Source organism: Lactuca sativa, chromosome 1, assembly GCF_002870075.4.
Source record: "Lactuca sativa cultivar Salinas chromosome 1, Lsat_Salinas_v11, whole genome shotgun sequence".
In the NCBI taxonomy this organism is placed as follows: Eukaryota; Viridiplantae; Streptophyta; class Magnoliopsida; order Asterales; family Asteraceae; genus Lactuca; species Lactuca sativa.
The window spans coordinates 38,477,444-38,496,579 of record NC_056623.2 but is presented as its reverse complement, the minus strand read 5'-3'; the positions used below and the strand labels follow the sequence as shown (position 1 = coordinate 38,496,579).

Sequence of the window (19,136 nt, the reverse complement as noted above, 5' to 3'; positions counted from 1 at the left end):
GAATGTGAGGAAGATATTCATCATCTTCTATTCATCAATTTTCTTTCACTTTTGGAAAGATAATGACAACTCTATAAAAATAAGATGGACATAATTATAAGTTATCAAATTCCATTTATTTTGCGTGAACCGATTAACATAAAAATAATCGATTTTTCTTCAACTTATTTTCACTTGAAAACACGAATATAATTAACAATATTTTTTTCGTTTCCCTAAAAAAACAACAGGAATATTACTCTGATAACCGAATTTTTAATCGACTATAAAATTATAATCTGTCATTCTTAAAAATACGTTATTTTAATAAAATCATTCTCCAAAAGAGAGGTTTCTATTTGTCCATGAATAAAATATAAAAAAAGATAAAATAGAATTTATCGTGATGGGCTCGCGTTGTTGTTATTGTGGGAAGCACAATTAGAATTAGAATCCAAGTCCAACACACACACACACAGAGTCGTAGTCATCACATAACAATTAAGAATACATAACAAGCGGCGGGATACCAGCATGCAATTGCAATTCTAATTTCATTTGTAAATCGTTACTTTCCTGTACGTGCGGCGATCCGATAGGCCCGTTTTCTCTCTCTAAATCTCTCCTCCGTTCCTCCGTCACGGTGAAACGTACAACACCTTGAACTCGCCGCCGCCGCCGTCTTCATCACCGTCATCACCATTTCAAAACTTTCCTTTTTATTCACTCATATATACGTCACGATTTCTCATCGCTTGATTTTGCAGTTATTGATATACGATCAATAATGCCCCCAAAGTCAAATCCTGTGAGCCTTTCCGTTCTTCTACGTAAAATTCATCTCTCACTCCTTATTCTTCTTTAGTCTTCTCGACGTTTACGCGTCTGGATAATTTTTTTTCCGTTTTTGTTTTTTTAAGAAAAAGTATTGTAGAATTTCGATTCGACGATCTCCTGAGAGCTGTATCACCGTGGTGTTTGACGTTCAATAGGACTTTTTTATATATAATAATTATTTGATTAGCGGTTGGTTGGTTCAAATGGAGAAGAAGAAGTATCCAGTCGGAGCAGAGCACTATGAGCTGTATGAGGAAATAGGGCAAGGTGTCAGTGCCTCGGTTTTTCGAGCCATGTGTATCCCGAACAAGGAGATTGTTGCAGTTAAGGTGCTTGATTTTGAACGTAGCAACAGCGATTTGGTAAATTCAGTTCCTTCGTTTTTATATTCTGTTTTGCACGATACATATTGTTCTTCTGATGATTTCTTCTTATATTTAGTCCAATGAGCCTAAAATCTGATTTAGGCGATCTGACAGTGGAATCAAATTCCATTTAACGGAGTTGCTAGTCGTTACCTAGTTTTCTTTGGCATACAGATGGTCGTGATTAGCTGAATTGGACTCTGCAGTATTATCTGCAAGACCACCTTGATGAGTTTGAGGGTTTATAGATTAGGCATATGAATTTCGTGTATCCATCTCTGGCTTATATCACTAAGTTATTGAGAAATTACTTTTGATAGTTATTTAAAAGATATACTAAAATTTTGATTTTCGTTTTGAACTTTAGTTGAATTATCTTTTACCATGGCAATCAAAATACATGTTCAAGGAAGTTATTTATCTTCATTTTATGATCAATGGGAATACTTTATGGAGAATTGATAGGCTATGAATTTCGTTTATTGAGGGGGAGAGAGATTGAAACTCATAGCCTACAGTGTTTTCCCCCTGGTGGTTCTGTTATTTTATTCTAATTTGTCAAAATTGTAACATGGTTGGATTATACTAGTTTAGAGATACATTCTACAATCCCACTAACTGAAAACATAATCCTATAAATAATTTTAAAACATACTTCGGTTGGCTCATGATTTTATAAAATAACAGAAAAAGGAGAAATTCCAACATAAACAACCAAGAAGAAGCCCTGTTGGTAAGGGCATACCTACATTGCTCAAGTGTCATGGACCTCTAAATTTGCTTTAACTGATATTTGATGAACTCTTGATTGCACCTTAAATTTGTAGCAAATTGGCCTATGACTTTTGAGGCACCTAATTTATGTTTAACTGATAAACTATATTGGTTTCATTGCTCATTTTTTAATATCTTGTCAGAACAATATATCGCGTGAAGCTCAGACAATGATCCTGGTTGATCATCCAAATGTTCTTAAATCACATTGTTCCTTTGTAAATGACCATAACCTATGGGTAGTCATGCCTTTCATGCCTGGTGGATCTTGCCTCCATATACTGAAGTCTTGCCATCCTGAGGGTTTTGAGGAAGTTGTTATTGCAACTATACTGCGTGAGACATTAAAGGCATTGGAATATCTTCACCATCATGGCCACATTCATCGAGATGTCAAAGTGAGTTTTTTGTTCATCTTAATCATAGCTATAAGCTGGTTTTGTAATTAATTTTCTTTCGTGGGTGTGATTCTTTTGTTGTATTAACAGGCTGGAAACATTCTGATTTGTGATACTGGTGCAATCAAGCTGGGAGATCTTGGTGTTTCTGCTTGCTTATTTGATTCTGGTGATAGACAACGCTTAAGGAACACATTTGTTGGGACACCTTGCTGGTATTTTTTTTAAACTTGCATAAATTTTATATAATAAGTTGCGTTGTTCATATTTGACCCTACATCATTAGGAACAATGGTGGCTTATTATACTTACTATGGTTTTATATGTTTTTAGGATGGCACCTGAGGTTATGGAACAATTGCATGGTTATGACTTCAAGTAAGTTGATTTCATCTATTTTCATATATTATCTAGTAAGATGAGATACAAAAGTACATTGAAGGTTTCCCTTCTGTTATCAAGGCCAAAGTAGTGGAAAAGTTGATTTTTATATATGACGACTGCAGGGCTGATATCTGGTCTTTTGGTATAACGGCTCTTGAGCTTGCTCATGGGCATGCTCCTTTCTCAAAATATCCCCCAATGAAGGTGCATCCATCTTGCATTTTTATATCTTTTTACCTTTTTATGCCATCGATTGGGACTTTCCAAGTCAGGTTATTCTAAAATTAGGCTGTGTTTTACTGAACTGAACTGGACAAACTTTCGAGGGCTATTTTCGGATGATGAGGATGAAGAGGGTATTCATGTCTTTTTCAGAAATGAGAGATTGATAGCTGGTCTCTAACCCACCATGTTCCACTTTAGGTTGGATAAAAAATTGCAATTTTTGTCCCATTGACACCAGTCCCAGTCCAAAACACAGTACAACCTGTTATGTTTTGTCTCGTGTAACAATTGGGGCCTACATAAACATAACTTTAAATACCTGTAACATGATAGGTTTTGCTCATGACCTTGCAAAATGCACCTCCTGGTCTTGATTATGAGAGGGACAAGAAGTTTTCTAAGGTAATTTAATTTGTTTTTTCCTTACCACTATATCATCACCTCATGATTCATCTCATACTTGTGTTGTCTTTTCTCTGTCCAAAGTCTTTTAAGCAGATGATTGCGAGTTGTCTTGTTAAAGATCCTTCAAAACGTCCTTCTGCAAAGAAGCTTCTTAAGCATTCTTTTTTCAGACAAGCTAGAACTAATGATTTTATAGCACGTAAGCTGCTGGAAGGGCTTCCAACACTTGGTGATCGCCTTCAAGCATTGAAGGTTCCTCCATTATTATTTTTTTGAGTTTATCAAAGTCATATATATCTTATTTCAACTCTATTTACCATCTCAATATAATTGATTTTTTGGAATAATAGAGAAAAGAAGAAGATATGCTTGTTCAAAAGAAAATACCCGATGGACAAAAGGAGGAAATGTCACAGGTATGTTATACAGGATTTATGTTCAATCATATTTTTGCTTTGTGGTTGATGTGGTTTTTTTTTTTGTTTTGTACTATGGGATGATAGTTGCTACATGATGTCTTATAACTTATTTGGTTGGATGGAATAGAGTGATGAAGGAATGGAATAAACAAGATAATGGAATGTTTCATTATGTTCAATGATCATGTTTGGTTCACCTGTAGGAATGGAATGAATACTTATGACTTTTTTTTTTTTTTTTTTTTTAATATTATATGTAAATAGAAGGCATAGTTATAAAGCTATTCTATATATAATTTGACTGTGATTATGTAATCTGTTATTAATAAAACTAATAATTCAAAGTATTTTCTAGTTATCTTTATAAAAATAGAATTATATTTTAGTTAAAATCATGAAAAGATTTGTCATTAAAAATTTTTCATTCCATTCCATCATGCCCAAGGAAGGAAAGTAACAGAATAAAAGGAATTGTATTCTTTCAGGAATGGTCCATTCTATTCCAAAACACACAGATTTTATTATTTCAATGGAATGAACCATTCCATTCCTTCTCCAATTCTATCATACTAACCGCCACCTAGTTATTTTTATTAGTGTTTGTTACTTTTGGTTTCTGAATGTTCTTTGTACCTTGTTTCTAGAACGAATATAAAAGAGGGATTAGTGGCTGGAACTTCGATCTTGAAGATATGAAAGCTCAAGCTTCCTTGGTATGGTACTCAATATCTATTTTCTGATGAACATTCTAAGCACTACTCTTCATGTAACTCAAGTAATTCCTCCAAACAATTGAGTTAACCAATGACACAATTTTCTTTATGTAATTAGATCCAGGATGAGGATCCTATACCTGACAAAGACCAATTAGAGAAATCGATTTCTTTCAATGGGACTGGTGCAGGTGAAAGGGAACTTCAGCATCAATTGTCATACATGAGCAGGGCTTTCACATCTACTGATGTAGTATGTCATTTTCCTTTTGACTCTGATGGATAATTTCTATGCTTTAGTCTACTTTTTATAATTAAGATTCAACATATTGCAGGCAGGATCTGTTCCATTTGTCAACTCTATTGCATCATCTTCTATGTAAGTCGACTTCAGTTTAATCATACCATTTTCAAATTTCAATATCAATATACCTCTCCCTACAAAAATGTGCAATGTACTTCAGTTTTTATCCATAATAGCAACATACTTAACATCTTTTACCCATAATAGCTTGTAAAATACTTACCAGTTTCATTTTAAATATTGCTATTATTTCATTTTAAATATTGCTATAATTTCAATGGCCTTACACCTACCTAACTGTTCAGGGGCAAATGCGAGTCTGGGGATATTGGTAGTTCTTCCAATGGACATGTGACATTGAGGACTTGCTCTCTTAATATCAACTCAGATTTTAGTGGAAAAGCCTTAAATGGCGTTGCATCTCTTTCTCAAAAGCGGGTAGCTTCATCTGGATGCATTGCTGCAATGGATGGGTATATATCATGTTTCATTTAGATGACATCAGCAAGTTATATATATCATGACCTATTTCACCCCTGATAATAAAATTATATGAAAATTTCAGGGGCAAGTTACAAGGTCAGACTGCTAACTGCAATGGATCCCATTCACTCCAGATAACAGATGGGTTGACATCTGAGTCAATCTCCAAAGTTTCTTCAAAAACAACATGTGAGTTTTCAATTTGTTAATTTAATCACACTCAACAGCTTGGTTATTAAGCTTATTTCATTCATTAAGGTAAGCATAATTTCTTTATTAACAATATTGGTGGAACAGTAACTAATGATGAACAAGATGAGAAAGCAAAGTGCCCAGTTGTTCAACAGAAAGGGCGTTTTAAAGTTACCTCTGAGAATGCTGACAATGATAAGGTAAATTTAAAAAAAAAAAAAAAAAATTGGCATGTGTATTCAGATTGTAACTAACGACCACTATGTCATTGTTTAGGTGGTTTCTTCTCCTGGAATGCTAAAGAGTCCGAGCATGAGGGTATTAATACTCTTTTTTCTATTATTTTAGCATGATCATGTAAAACCTTTTTACATGGAAATAGATGTTTATAACATCAATTGTTTATCTCATTTGTGTAGATAATAATCGAACATCCGAATGGTCCTACATCGATGCAGGGTGATGCTACAGATCAAAGGGTATCTGTCAGTAACCATGTAGTTTTATCAAGTTTTTTATTTGTTTTAAAGGAGAAAACAAATGTTTACACGTCATATCACTCACTCCTTTCAGAATGGCATTTTGAGTTCCACGAAGCCACTCTCAGTCTCTGCTGATGACATCACTAGACTAGAGAAATCCAAAGTATGTTTCCCTCCCAATCAACTTTTTTTTCCCCTACTTGTTGCTTTGATGCATTTCATTTTTTACATTTAGTTTCTAGCATAGTGTTTGTTATATGCAAGCGTCATATCATAGGGAATTGCTCAGATGCCATTAAAAATTTGAAAATAAATACTTTGATCTTTGGTAGGCAATAGGCATGGCTATTAATCCTAAACTGTATAATGTATAACGTCATAGATAATACATATAATAAGAAAAGGTAGATGCATTATCTTGAGATCCGGTGAAAGCCAACAAGATTTTGGCTGGTATTATCTTTATTGAAAATAAAGGAAATTCAAAAAATATATACCACCTAATGACGTTTAATCAGTCATAATACTTGATCCCTACTTATACAGTTGCTTTATTATTAAAGTATGATTGTGACCTATTATAATTATAATAGAAATACAATAATTAGCTTATTTGATTATGGAAAATAGTACTGTTGTCTATTTTATTAATTAACCTAAATAACTAAACTCTAACATTACTCGAGGCCTCGAGCCTTGAGTTGGTAGGTCCAAAATCAGTCCCATCATGTACTCTTGTTCCAGCTCATCCATAATAAGGCCTAATTCCGGGTCTATTACTTGGCCCAACGATATCAATGACACTCCACCAAGCACCAACACTTTTAATTTTTATACATCTTAATATTAATCCAAATCTCTTTCAACTTTTTCAAGTCTTTTTCCAATGCTATGTCATCAAATGCAGCTCTCATTTTTTAAAATAAAAACATTTGCGTTATTTTAAATTAGTTCATTACATTGATAAATTAAATTAAAATTAAAATTGTAAATAGATTAGTAAAAGTATCTTGAATATGAATTTTTATATTTTCTTTTATTAGATTGTTAACGCATTGTTGATTAATTTGCAGCTAGATGCAGTGGATGACAGGGAAAAGGAATTACTTAACGAAATAAGTGAATTACAACGGAGGTAGTAGACACATCACACATACACATACACATACAATACACCTGCTTTTGGTTGGTTGGTAGATAATAATTAACATGGATCTAATTATAACATCCCAAATATATATATTTTTTCTGCATGTAGGCTCTTATGTGCACAGGAGGAGCTCCAGAAATACAAAGCTGGAAATTCCCATGTTAGAAAGTTTATCCTTCCCTCATCTAATTTTTATTCCCTAAATATTAAATTAAAATAAATATGATAGCTAGTTATATCATTCCGCATGCTAACTTTTAGCAAGTTGTTCACAGGCATGAGTTTTTTCAAATCTTCAATCGCCACCTAATCACACGGAGCTTTTTTCATCCGAGATTGCGTACCAAATAAAAAGGTTCATATTGGTCAACATGCACATATACGTAATTTTAGTTATTATTCGTTGTGGAATACTTTATGTTTTTCCCCTTTCCGATTTGAAGTTTAACTTCTTTTAAGAGCCAACTCTTTCATTTTTTTATTGATTTGGTAACACACTGTTTTCTAGTTAGTTAGGCTGTTAAACATGGGAGCTCGGTTATTTGGATTTATTAACATAAAAGTTTAAAGTATATTGATGTAGTTAATGACCTAATTGGCATAGAATTATCAGTTTATGTGTATATTGTATATTAAGAGGGTGATTGTGATTGCTTATTTGAAACAACTTATGCTTAAAGTGCCTATTAGATTATCCGGTGTCAAATGGAATTAAAAAAATTATTTCTTGTTTGGTACCAAAACGTAATAACATGATAACGATAAGTTATTTTTGTGTTTGGTGAAGTCTATTTATACTTGTAAATATAAAACTAGTTGTGAGACCTGTATATTATACGGGTTAATTAAAACAAAATGTTAATATAAACAATTAAATGAAAATTTTATTTGAATTTGAAATTCAAAATAACTGAAAATTATGAGAAAAAACATGCAAAAAATAAATTAATTAAAATTATGTGTTTAGTTATCAAATTTGTGTACTAAATGGCTAAATTATAACAAAATGTTAAACATAAAGGTTTAAACTGTAAATTTATTTGAAATTGAAATTAAAATTTAGAATTTGAAATTTGAAATGAATAGTCATTATGGTAGGTTGAATTTATGGAAACTAAATTAATGATATATTGAAATGAAAAATTAAGTAAATGACAAGTGGAAAATAAATATATCTCAAAATTATGACAAAATGACATATGGCCAATTGAATGGGAGAATGACAAGTGGCAAAATCATTTTTATTTATTAGGGTAGATAACTCATTATTTAAAGGGATATATACAGTAAAGCCCCGATATTTTCATCCAATTGACACGAAAGTCCCAAACTAATTTTTTTTGACACAAAAGCCCGAATTACCGGCATTTATTGACCCGGTTGACCTTTTCTGCCGGTAACTCATTTAATAGCCGGTAATCGAGATGATGTGGCTACTAACGCTTACTTGGAAGATGACGAGGACATCATTAAATGAAGAAGGGTTAATCGAGCTGGAAAAACCTCTCTTTCTACTGCGACAATTCTAGGGTTTTTACTGTGAAGGAGATACGAATTCGAGTCAAAGGGAGATACGAGTTGGAGCCTTGAAGATGGAAGGTGTGTTGGACTTTGACACGATCGACGTGGAACTAGATGAAGACCTTCTAAAGAAACAGAGTAGGAGATGTACCGATGAGTTCTTGAAATCACTGTCTCTTGACGATGAAGATGAAGACTTCATTATCCCATTATTCGAGAATGTTGAAGATGATGAAGCACCCGTGGAAGAAGAACCTTTGGATGACGAACAGGAGGAGGAAGAAAATGTAGATGAAGTTGTGGATGAAGAGGAAAATGATAGTGAAGCTCAGTTTAAATATTCCACACATGATCCAAATGTGAAATGGAATAGAATGAAACCTCAAGAGGGAGAAAGGTATGAATCTCCACAGCAACTTAAACTCTGTTTAACAAATCATGCCATATCTAAAGGTTATCAGATTAGGTTTAATAAATGTGATAGTGTTAGACTACACTGTGTGTGTGCTAGTGATCATGAGAAATTCGGTTGCCCTTATTATGTTAAAGCCTCTTGGATGAGCACTGAAAAGTCATTCCAAATAAAGAAAATGTATCCACATCATACATGTGTCAAGAATTTTAACAATGGAAAACTTATGGGACCAACATGGTTAGCTAGACAATTCCTTAAAGAACTTATTAGGACACCTAATTTGAAAGCTAAGGAAATCCAAGAAAAAGTTCAACACAAATTTCACACTAAGATTTCATGGGTAAGGAGTTATAGGGCTAGATGTAGGGCAATGTCCATGATTGAGGGAAAATTAGGTGATCACTATGCAAGGGTGTGGGATTATGGTGGTGAATTGCTAAGATCCAATCCAGACAGCACCATTAAAATTTGTGTTGAAGACAACAATGATGGTACAACTATTTTCAAAAGGATGTACATATGTTTCAAATCAATCAAAGAAGGGTGGAAGATGGGTTGTAGAAGGGTAATAGGGATCGATGGATCTTTTCTGAAAGGGCAGTGTAAGGGACAATTATTAACAACCATAGGTAGGGACCCAAACAATCACGTTTTTCCCATAGCTTGGGCTATAGTTGATATTGAGAATAAGTTTAACTGGAAGTGGTTCCTTCAGTTGTTAGAGGTTGACCTTGGAATGGATGCAGGAAGGGGCATGTGTGTAATTTCAGACCAACATAAGGGTCTTCTTGAGGCAACAAAGGAGGTGTTACCATATGTTGAGCATAGACAGTGTGCACGACATATCTATGCCAACTTCAGAAAAGTATATAGTGGAATTCAGTTAAGGAACCTATTCTGGAAGGCTGCCAAATCAACTGTAGAGGGTGAATTCAGGAATCACATGGATGAGATTAAACAGATTAGCCCAGGTGCTTATGAACATCTAATGGCAAGGGAGCCAAATACATGGTGCAGGGCTTTCTTTTCCACTGGATTGGCCTGTGAGGCTGTAGAAAATGGTATGGCAGAATGCTTCAATGCAGTTATACTTGATGCTAGGAAGAAGCCACTACTGACCATGCTTGAAGAGATAAGGCTGTATATGATGGACAGGTTTTACAACCTCAGGGAGTTAGCTGAAAAATAGGAAGGAGATGTGTGTCCATCTGCAATTAAGAAAATGGAAGAATTTGGTGAGGACTTGAAGTAAGTTCTCCTTGTTTTGTATACACTTATGCTAAGTTATTAATAACTTTTATGCTAATTTAGTAACAACTTTTATTTGCAGGTTTTGGAGGGTACACCCTAGTGGACAAAATGAATTTGAAGTTAGAAATGGTCTTGAATCATATGGAGTCAACATAGAGAAAAGGAGTTGTGCATGTAGACTTTGGGATGTATCAGGGATACCATGTGTCCATGCCCAAGCATCTATCATGTTAACTCATCAGGATCCAAAGACATTTATCAGCAAGTGGTTTGGTAAGGCAATGTACATTTCAAGTTATAGTTCTAACATTCTACCTGTTAATGGCAACAATTTATGGAAAGAAGCTCCTTATATTAAGCCCTTACCCCCCTTAGAGAGGAGGATGCCAGGCAGGCCTACTGTGAAAAGGAAAAGGCATGTATCAGAGAGGGATGAAAAGTTCTCTCAAGTGTCCTCAAAGGGCAGAACTGTCCAATGTCAAAACTGTCAACAAAAGGGGCACAACAAGAAAAACTTTAAAACTCCACATGTTGAACCAGATCCTAAACCCAATAAGAAAATAGGCAGGCCAAGATTGGACCCTAGTCTAACCCAATGGACAAGACGTGGTAGAGGGGGGAGAAGGGGAAATAGAGGAGGTGGTAGGGTACCTAGAGGTGGGGGTGGCTTTCATAGCTGGTTTGAAAGAGGTGAAACATCAAATATAGTACCACCCCAAAAAAGGGTCAATGAAGAATATAATTCTGAAGAGATGGTGGATGTAGATGTGATGAGTGATGCAGATGGGCTGGATATGGCAGATATGGACTACATTACACAACAAATTACAGAGTTGAGGAAATCAGGTTACACTGATGTAGACATTATGAGATGCCTTGGAATTACAAAAGCTCATTTAGAAGAGTTTGGATATGTGGTAAGGTTTCATTTAGTGTTTATGTATATGATTAAGTGTTTTTACTATTTTTTTTTTCTGTTTTAGGCTGCCAATGTTGAAGGTGGACTAGAAGGAGATGGACAGGGTAATGAAGAAGAAGGAGGACATGGACAAGGAGATGGAGTGGAAGGAGGTGGAGATGGACAAGAAGGAGATGGACAAGAAGGAGAAGGAGATGGACAGGGTAATGAAGAAGAAGGAGGACATGGACAAGGAGATGGAGTGGAAGGAGGTGGAGATGCACAAGAAGGAGATGGACAAGAAGGAGAAGGAGATGGACAAGAAGAAGATGAAGAAGGTGTTCCAGTGAATGATCTAGTACAACAAGGGCATTTTGGGAATAATATGAAACAAAGAACAAGGAGACCCTCAGAGAGGATCATTCTTCAGAAGCTGAAAAAGAAGGTGGTTGACCCTCTTGGTATAGGAATGTGTGAAGATAAGGCATTAGTTATAGATTAGTGATAGGGGTTATCATCTTTTGGTTCATATTTTGTAAAAGGTGCTACTATGTAAACTGTTGCATACCATCTTTTGGTTCATATTTTGCATACCACCTTGTGGTTCATATTTTGTAAATGGTGGTACATATCCACTTATATTGGTTCATATTTTGTAAACAATTACTGGTAATTAAGCAAGGGCATTAATCAATGGTCACAATTGATCAATGTCATATTTTATTTCAAGTTTGGTTGTGCAGGTTAGCCTTGGTTATTGACAGTTTTATTATTCATATGTGGTTCATAGTTGTCGTACTTTGATTTCACCATAATTCAATACAACATAAGTAAAATGTTCATTACATTGCAAAAGAAACAACATCGTACATAGTGACTACATATCCCACTACATTATCTTAAAATACAAACCAAAACATAAACCCAAAATAAACCAGAACATTGACCACCTTGGAACAACACCACCCGCACCTTGAACTTGAGCTGGAACAACTTCTACTACTGCTTCTTCCATTTGTTCTACAACATCTCCATTCCAACCATTGTGCAATTGTAAGAGCAAGTCCTTGTACCACTGATTAGGGAGTGGAGGATCCACCCAATAAAAGAATTTGCAATCTTTACTCGAATCCTGGATAATCCAAGATTAAAGAAAGAAAAAAAACTAAAAGATGAAGAATTTCAACATTAACAACTAACCCTATAATTTGGGCACCCAATGAATCTTCTTCCAGGATTTCTTGTCTTCCATGAAGTCCACCTTCCAACTAAGTCACCGCAGTCGCAATGTGTCCTTTGAGGGGGATTGAACCTTCGCATAACCTTGCTTCCAACAGATGAAGAAGACGACATTCTCGTCTTTTCCTTTGACAAATACGAAGCTAGGGTTCATGGGAATTGACGGTATGGTGCTTAAGTAAGGTCGAAAACTCCACATAAGCCTCTCATTTAATAAATCAGTGGTCCATGTAAGCATTTGGTGCCACTTCACCAAGTAAACCGGATGCACCGGCAGAAAAGGTCAATTGGGTCAATAAATGCCGGTAATTCGGGCTTTTGTGTCAAAAAAAAATTAGTTTGGGACTTTCGTGTCAATTGGATGAAAATATCAGGACTTTACTGTATATATCCCTTATTTAAATCAGTAAGTAAACAGAAAGTATGTTGTCAAAAACCCATTGAGTGTGTTTGATACCAAAACTAAAAAGGAAATAATTTATCAAAAAGTAATCACCCAACACTTTTTACTAACACATTTGGCCAACAAGATATCTAACAAGGAGGTCTTAGGTTCATTTCCATACATATATTAACTTGCCATTCAAAAAAAAAAAAATTCCAAACACCCTTTAATTGGACACAAATATCATATATATATCAATTTGTTACCGAGTGTGTTTAACACCAAAATATTGCAAGTTGGCATATTTAGTATAAAAAGGGTTATTGGCATTACTCAACATAGTTTTTCATTCTATTTTAAAAGGTTCATGAACTAGTTTGTGTGTCTTTTAAGTCATAGATGTACGAAATGACATGTTAATGAAGGTCATGCTATTGAAGATGACATGGCTTATTTCATGACCACATAGGCTACACTTAGACGCTTTAGATGCTGATGTGGCATTGTATTTGATGATGTGTCACCCACCGTAACCCCACCAGCCTGCTTCTATATCTTACAAACCATTGACCTCCATCTTCCACCACCACAAGCGTCCCCCTCTTACCACCATTGACCTATCGTCTTCCAAACCACCACTATCCATCTCTCATTATCGCTATTGTTCACCGCCATCCAAAGTAAAACTTGGTAATGTTTTCCTATCTATTGAATGTATACTCCAGCAAGGTATGAGTTCTCCAATGGGATATTCCAGCTATGGAGAGTATTTCATGTATTCCTGACGAAGTTTTCTGGTGTGTTTCACGACAACAAAACAATACATCAGATCCATGATTTTACATGCTTAAGATAATCTAATATTGAAGCACCACTAGGAATGGATGCACTCTTAAGTGCTTATCAAATTGCTTTATCAAAATATATTTATATCCATAAATATTAATCGTTTTATAAAGCTTGACACCTTAGGTTAATATAACTATAGATACTATACCTAGTTGTAAGCTATGTTGTTATGCCTAAGAGTTATGATGCCCGATAGTCTAGAAAGAGATACTACCTAGATGTTATGATGACCAAATCCCTAGGATAACATAGTACCTAGAAGTAATGCAGATCAAATATGGGGATATGCACTCTACCTAATAATTACTCTGTCCAAATATCCAGTTATCAAATTAACCATTATTAGGGTATATATATATATATATATATATATATATATATATATATATATATATATATATATATATATATATAACAATAATGAGATCTAATAGATCTAATTATCAAATATAAAATCAAAGGGGTTTATATTATGATAGTTGTAGGAAATCACTAAGAAAGATAAAAGATAAAAGATAAAATACCTAAGGTTTATGTGTTAGTGAGCTGTTAATATTCATCATTCCCTAATTAAATATAGCTATCTTAAACCTGTAATCTTTAATCTTGTGAGAGCTAGGAAGATATGTATAGATTTATATGGGGATTGACACCCCCACCTACGATTGCTAGCTACAATCCTGACAGGATAACTTTCTTATTAATCACTTTTTGACGCCCGATGAAGCGTCGTGACGGGGTAATCACTAGTCAAATAACGTTGATTATGGGGGTTCATGGTGATACATTACAACCGCCTTAGAGATCCGACTACCAATAGGGGTGCCTTAAAGTGGTAGATAAAATATGTTAGGACTAGTTAAACATCCTAAAAGATAGTAAATTAGGATTAGTAAAATATCCTAAAGATAATAAGATAAGATTGGTAAATATCCTACAAAGATAGTAAATTAGGAATTGTAAAACATCCTGTAGAGATAGTAAGATAAGATTAGCAGAATGTCCTAAAAAGATAATAATTGTAGTGGGATAAAAGCGATATATGTGGGCCCCTCGATGATTTAGTGATGACACCCTAAGCGCTTGGCCAAGCCGAGACTGAGTTGATGTGGGCAATTGTAGTCTGTTGTCAGTCGTCATAAATCTGAAATCAGGAAACAACATATAGATAGAGAGAATGATTAAAATCCATGTCTCAGTCTATACGATATCTAGAATGGAGGAATATATGATCCTTTATCTAAAGGACACGCTTCTGATAAGATCAAAGTTAACATCGGCTTTTGAAAGCTACGATTGCTGATCAGGTTCTGAAGTCATGCAAAATAGTTATTAGACTTATCTAAGTGGGAGATTGTTGTATTAGTGTTTAAGTCCATAACTATTTTGGTATGTACTTGGCCTGATTATGAGCATGGTCCTTTTGGGTTGCCTTCACCATAGCAACTTGTAGGATGAATTATAGAGAGATAACATTAATTATGATTTATTAATATGTTATGAGAATAATATATTAAAGGAGAAATCATATTGTTTAATTAATATTGGTCAAAATTTAATTGAGAATTAATTTTGTGGTCAAAAGAGATTAATTAAATCTAGGGAATTGGAATTGTAATTATAAGATAATTGTATTCGGGTTATGGATCACCATGGAATATAGGTTGGACGAATTCTATAGGAAGCCCATAAGGAATTCGTCCAAGGGATGTTCTAAAAGGAGACCATGGGCTGCTTATGTAACGACCCGTTATTTCAGGTCAATGTAATGTCTAAAGGTCGAGTCTTGTAATCTCTTTGTGAAGTAATAAGAATATCATCGAAAATGAAATGTTCAAAAAGCTCCGTTTGAGTACACTATGTGGTAGATATCATGATAAGGTTTCCAAAAATATAAAGAACACTAAAATCCGAGTTGTAACGAAGGAGTTATGACCATTCAAAGATTCGTAACACTACCAGCAACGCGTTGTTAAACATAAAACGAGAAATTTCAATAAAATACTTTTTAGCATTAGGTATCTAAATGAAAGTCATAGATATCATTAAACCGCGAACATGCATAAAAAGAACGCCCAAATCTGACATCGTATGAGGAAGTTATGATTTTTCGAAGTTTCGGACCTAGCAGTAGACAACTAAAAACTCGAATTAGAGATCGAGCGATTTTCAGCTAACACAACCTAAACGAAAGTTGAAGACCTCGACACTAGGAATACAACGGTAAAAAGACTGACAAAAATGGACATCAGATGAAGAAGTTGTGGAATTTAAACGGACTTTTCCTGACCCGGCCTACTAAAAATAATATAATAAATATAAATTCAAAACTAGCCGACGGAGTCTAAATGAGAGTTGTAGAGTACAGTCTCACCTACACGTGGATATAAAGAACGCGAAAAACGGAGCTCGTACACAAAAGTTATGCAAGTTAGAAGTTGGAAAATCCATTTACACCCCGCGTAAAGGATTACGCCCAGCGTACCAGAGGATAGGAGCCTTGTCCCATCGGCCACAGGCTCTCCCATCGGACAAAAGCCCTCCCATCCGAAGTGCGTAAGCAATGACGTCCCATTATGCCCCGCGTAACCCCGTACGCCCAACGTACCAAGGCGGTTCAGCCTCCTTATAAAAGGGATGCGAGGGTTCCGGGCAAAATTGCTCATTTCCTCTCTTTCTCCTGTGTTTTTACTCTGTTTTGCGTGCAAGCAATATCCCGAAGCCCCGATTTTCATACCCAAGTCCCGAAGGAAGTTTTACGCTCCCGAGATTCCCGAGAAACCCGTTTTCTCCTGTCGAAGTTCTGCTCGGTTTTCATATCACCATCTTCACTCTATCAAGTGAGTTCATACCCCCTTTTATACACCTTCAAATACTTTATAATGTACTTTTAATACATTTCAGGGGAGAATACAAGTAAACACCCGGTTAATCCCGAGTGAAAACGTGAAAACTCTTGTTATACTTTGCATGCATTAGATTTATACAAAATGCATAGTATCCAGGGTAGCCATCCTTGTTAAACCATTTTATGCATTCAAAGAACTTATGATTTATGCTTTGTCAAACATTGTGAAAGGGGATAAATATTTCATACAAAACTATTATTTTAGTATAGACTTAGTTGAGAATCCGTGAGATGATTACATCTTCAATGCTACCTTTTTGTTAAGAGGTACTACCTAAAGTCCTGTCTATTATAACCAGAGTCTCCCGTTTGGAGAGCGTGTCAAATGTGTATAGATCTATACGGGAATTCATGATCCCGTGCGCTGACTGTTAGCTACAGTCCTTTGGGTGACAGTTTGTCATAACGTTTCGACGCCTGAAGACCGTCGCCACAGGCATATTATGTTTAGTATGGTTATAAAACTCACCGGATAGACAGTTATTATGGTATTCTTCTTTTATGAATGGGTAGCTATTAAAACTAATCTTCATCTAACGAGTGCGATCTTCTTATAGCTTTATTATATAAAACTATGCCTCAACCTTTAAGCATGTTAGTTGCTTGCGATTTTCGGTCTTGGACATTAGAGACTGCCTGTTACTTTAGGGAAATAAGGGATTTTCCTATATCCAAAACAATCAACTAATAGGAAAATAAGGGATTTTCCTGGTACAACTATTTACAATTCACAACACGAACATTCATATGCATTTCATACTTTTATAAGAAAATAAGGGATTTTCTTGGAAAACGCACGAACTTTGGAATGGTATACATTTTCTCAAAACCGCTTATGAATTCACCAACTTAATTGTTGACACTTTTTCTTTGAAATAACTTGTATTCTCAGGGAACCGCTAAACAGGTTTGGAAACCAACTTTTGGGGATTAACGTTCTGACGTTAATTACTTCTTTTGAAAGATGTTATGTATTTATCTTTTGAACATGTAACAAATACAATTATGTAAAAAATTTGAAACCTTTATATGTATGGTGGTGTGTACTTTCCTTACTATGAACTGCTATGATACTGAATATGACGTCCTCCGCCCCCAAACGTTTCCGCCGTTCTGGTTTGGGGGTGTGGCAGCTTAGGGCTTAAGCAGTCAGATTAGGATTTCCTAGTTGAAAACCCTAATGACCTAACTATATAAGGACCCCCCTAAGGCCCCAAAAACGTGGTGAATGAATCCCTTACGTTTTCTGGACGTTTTTGTGCCTCTCTTTCTCCTCCTTCTTTATCCTTATTGCTTATGGTGTTTGTGACTCCATTAGAGGTGCAACTCTTGAGGCACTAAGCTTTCTGAAGCCAATTACAAGAAGGAATAGATTGTTATTGCTACATAACAATCAAAGGTAATATCTAAACCCTAATTTCGATTATAGTATATTAGATCTAGGGTTTATGAGCTTTGGATAACTTGCATGTACAATTAGATAAACCTAGATCCAAAGTTTTAGGGTTTTGCATGTACACCATAGGATTGATGTAGTGCTCATAACCTATCAGGAGTAAAGATCAAGTCAAAGAAGGGATTATCAGCTCGAATATATCTAGGTTTCGTTTAATAGATAGTTATGGTTTGCACTATGTGATTTGGGTAATCTATGTATCATCACCACTTAGCATTTCCGCTAGCTGCCCGAGAAGGTGTGACATAATGGTATCAAAGCTAGTTGCTATAGCGAATTAATATTTCTTTAGGAATTATGACTATATATTAGGACATATAATTCGATTAGCTTTTCCCTCAAACCTATAAATAAAAGAATTACTATTAATTACCCTACTGATAGACTACTTAAAGGAGAGGTAACTAGTTTGAACTGTCACTTGGGTTGCTGGATTTCAGAATGACTATATGCTAAAATGCACCTGCCATCTGGCACTTCTCATCTGGCCAATCCCTAATTTGGTAGTCTAGAAAGTACAAAACAATAATAACCGCCAATCATAAATAAAGTATACAAATCAAAATCACAATATATAAGACATTTATCTAAGCGAATTCAGTATGTAAAGGTTGACTCACTGTTAAACGTAGCCTAATCAACTATGTTTAGCCTTGACTGAAACAATACATCAACTGGATTAGGGATAGATATACGATAAAACAAAAACCATATATACACAAACCAAAAGCATACATAAAGTGTATCAAATGCATCCCACAAAATAAGTAAAAATAAGTATCAAAATACAAAGTATCGACCCAAAAACATCAACCTACTCATCGCTGCTCTCATACTCACCCTCCTCGTACTCTGTGCCATCGTCGCTATCATCATCATTAGTATCCCTATGATGTGTGCCTGAAGGACCAGCACCATCATGATCTGGATGAGCAGGTGGTGGAACAGTAGGACCCGCTTGAGGAAAAAGTGGATGGTCCATCCCCAAATGCCGCATGTAACATCTTAATTTTATTCTATTTTGACCCTTGGATTGTTATTTGTTTACAAAATTGGTCCCAAATGGCATTTTCATAATTATTGGCCATGCATGTGTATGTTAGG

The 19,136-nt window shown here is 35.2% G+C and overlaps 3 protein-coding genes across 5 annotated transcripts; 2 read left to right on the top strand and 1 right to left on the bottom strand.

The window, feature by feature from the left end:
• The first annotated feature begins 414 nt into the window (after nt 1-414).
• Nucleotides 415-7,742, top strand: LOC111910436 (uncharacterized). 3 transcript variants are annotated; one of them, XM_023906273.3, is made up of 21 exons: nt 415-809; nt 900-1,178; nt 2,099-2,353; nt 2,444-2,568; nt 2,687-2,731; nt 2,860-2,941; nt 3,296-3,364; nt 3,449-3,619; nt 3,718-3,783; nt 4,431-4,499; nt 4,618-4,752; nt 4,835-4,878; nt 5,109-5,276; nt 5,369-5,475; nt 5,584-5,678; nt 5,755-5,796; nt 5,898-5,963; nt 6,052-6,123; nt 7,034-7,095; nt 7,219-7,270; nt 7,386-7,742. In XM_023906273.3, the coding sequence occupies exons 2-21, from the start codon at nt 1,020-1,022 to the stop codon at nt 7,389-7,391; spliced, it is 1,890 nt and encodes a 629-aa protein (XP_023762041.1). In that variant the 5' UTR covers nt 415-809; nt 900-1,019; the 3' UTR covers nt 7,392-7,742. The 3 variants fall into 3 exon arrangements, with proteins under 3 accessions (XP_023762041.1, XP_023762036.1, XP_023762049.1); XM_023906268.3 differs by having other exon boundaries at nt 415-1,178; XM_023906281.3 differs by having other exon boundaries at nt 417-1,178; nt 5,898-5,957.
• A 960-nt stretch (nt 7,743-8,702) lies between these two features.
• LOC128127093 (uncharacterized) lies at nt 8,703-10,235 on the top strand. Its single transcript, XM_052765440.1, has one exon. It carries the CDS (start codon nt 8,703-8,705, stop codon nt 10,233-10,235), a length of 1,533 nt encoding a protein of 510 aa, XP_052621400.1.
• A 1,849-nt stretch (nt 10,236-12,084) lies between these two features.
• LOC111910762 (uncharacterized) lies at nt 12,085-12,548 on the bottom strand. The gene is made up of 2 exons (XM_023906588.2): nt 12,396-12,548; nt 12,085-12,327 (listed from the first exon to the last, which is right to left on the bottom strand). The coding sequence occupies exons 1-2, from the start codon at nt 12,546-12,548 to the stop codon at nt 12,085-12,087; spliced, it is 396 nt and encodes a 131-aa protein (XP_023762356.1).
• Between the last annotated feature and the right edge of the window lie 6,588 nt (nt 12,549-19,136).

Excerpts from the sequence above, each read along its gene's own strand:
- LOC111910436 (XM_023906273.3), top strand. The coding sequence starts at position 1,020 with ATGGAGAAGAAGAAGTATCCAGTCGGAGCAGAGCACTATGAGCTGTAT. Across the intron at positions 2,732-2,859 it reads TTGCATGGTTATGACTTCAA|GGCTGATATCTGGTCTTTTG; the intron begins GTAAGTTGATTT and ends TGACGACTGCAG. Across the intron at positions 5,476-5,583 it reads AGTTTCTTCAAAAACAACAT|TAACTAATGATGAACAAGAT; the intron begins GTGAGTTTTCAA and ends TTGGTGGAACAG.
- LOC128127093 (XM_052765440.1), top strand. The coding sequence starts at position 8,703 with ATGGAAGGTGTGTTGGACTTTGACACGATCGACGTGGAACTAGATGAA.
- LOC111910762 (XM_023906588.2), bottom strand. The coding sequence starts at position 12,548 with ATGTCGTCTTCTTCATCTGTTGGAAGCAAGGTTATGCGAAGGTTCAAT. Across the intron at positions 12,328-12,395 it reads TTGGGTGCCCAAATTATAGG|GATTCGAGTAAAGATTGCAA; the intron begins GTTAGTTGTTAA and ends TGGATTATCCAG.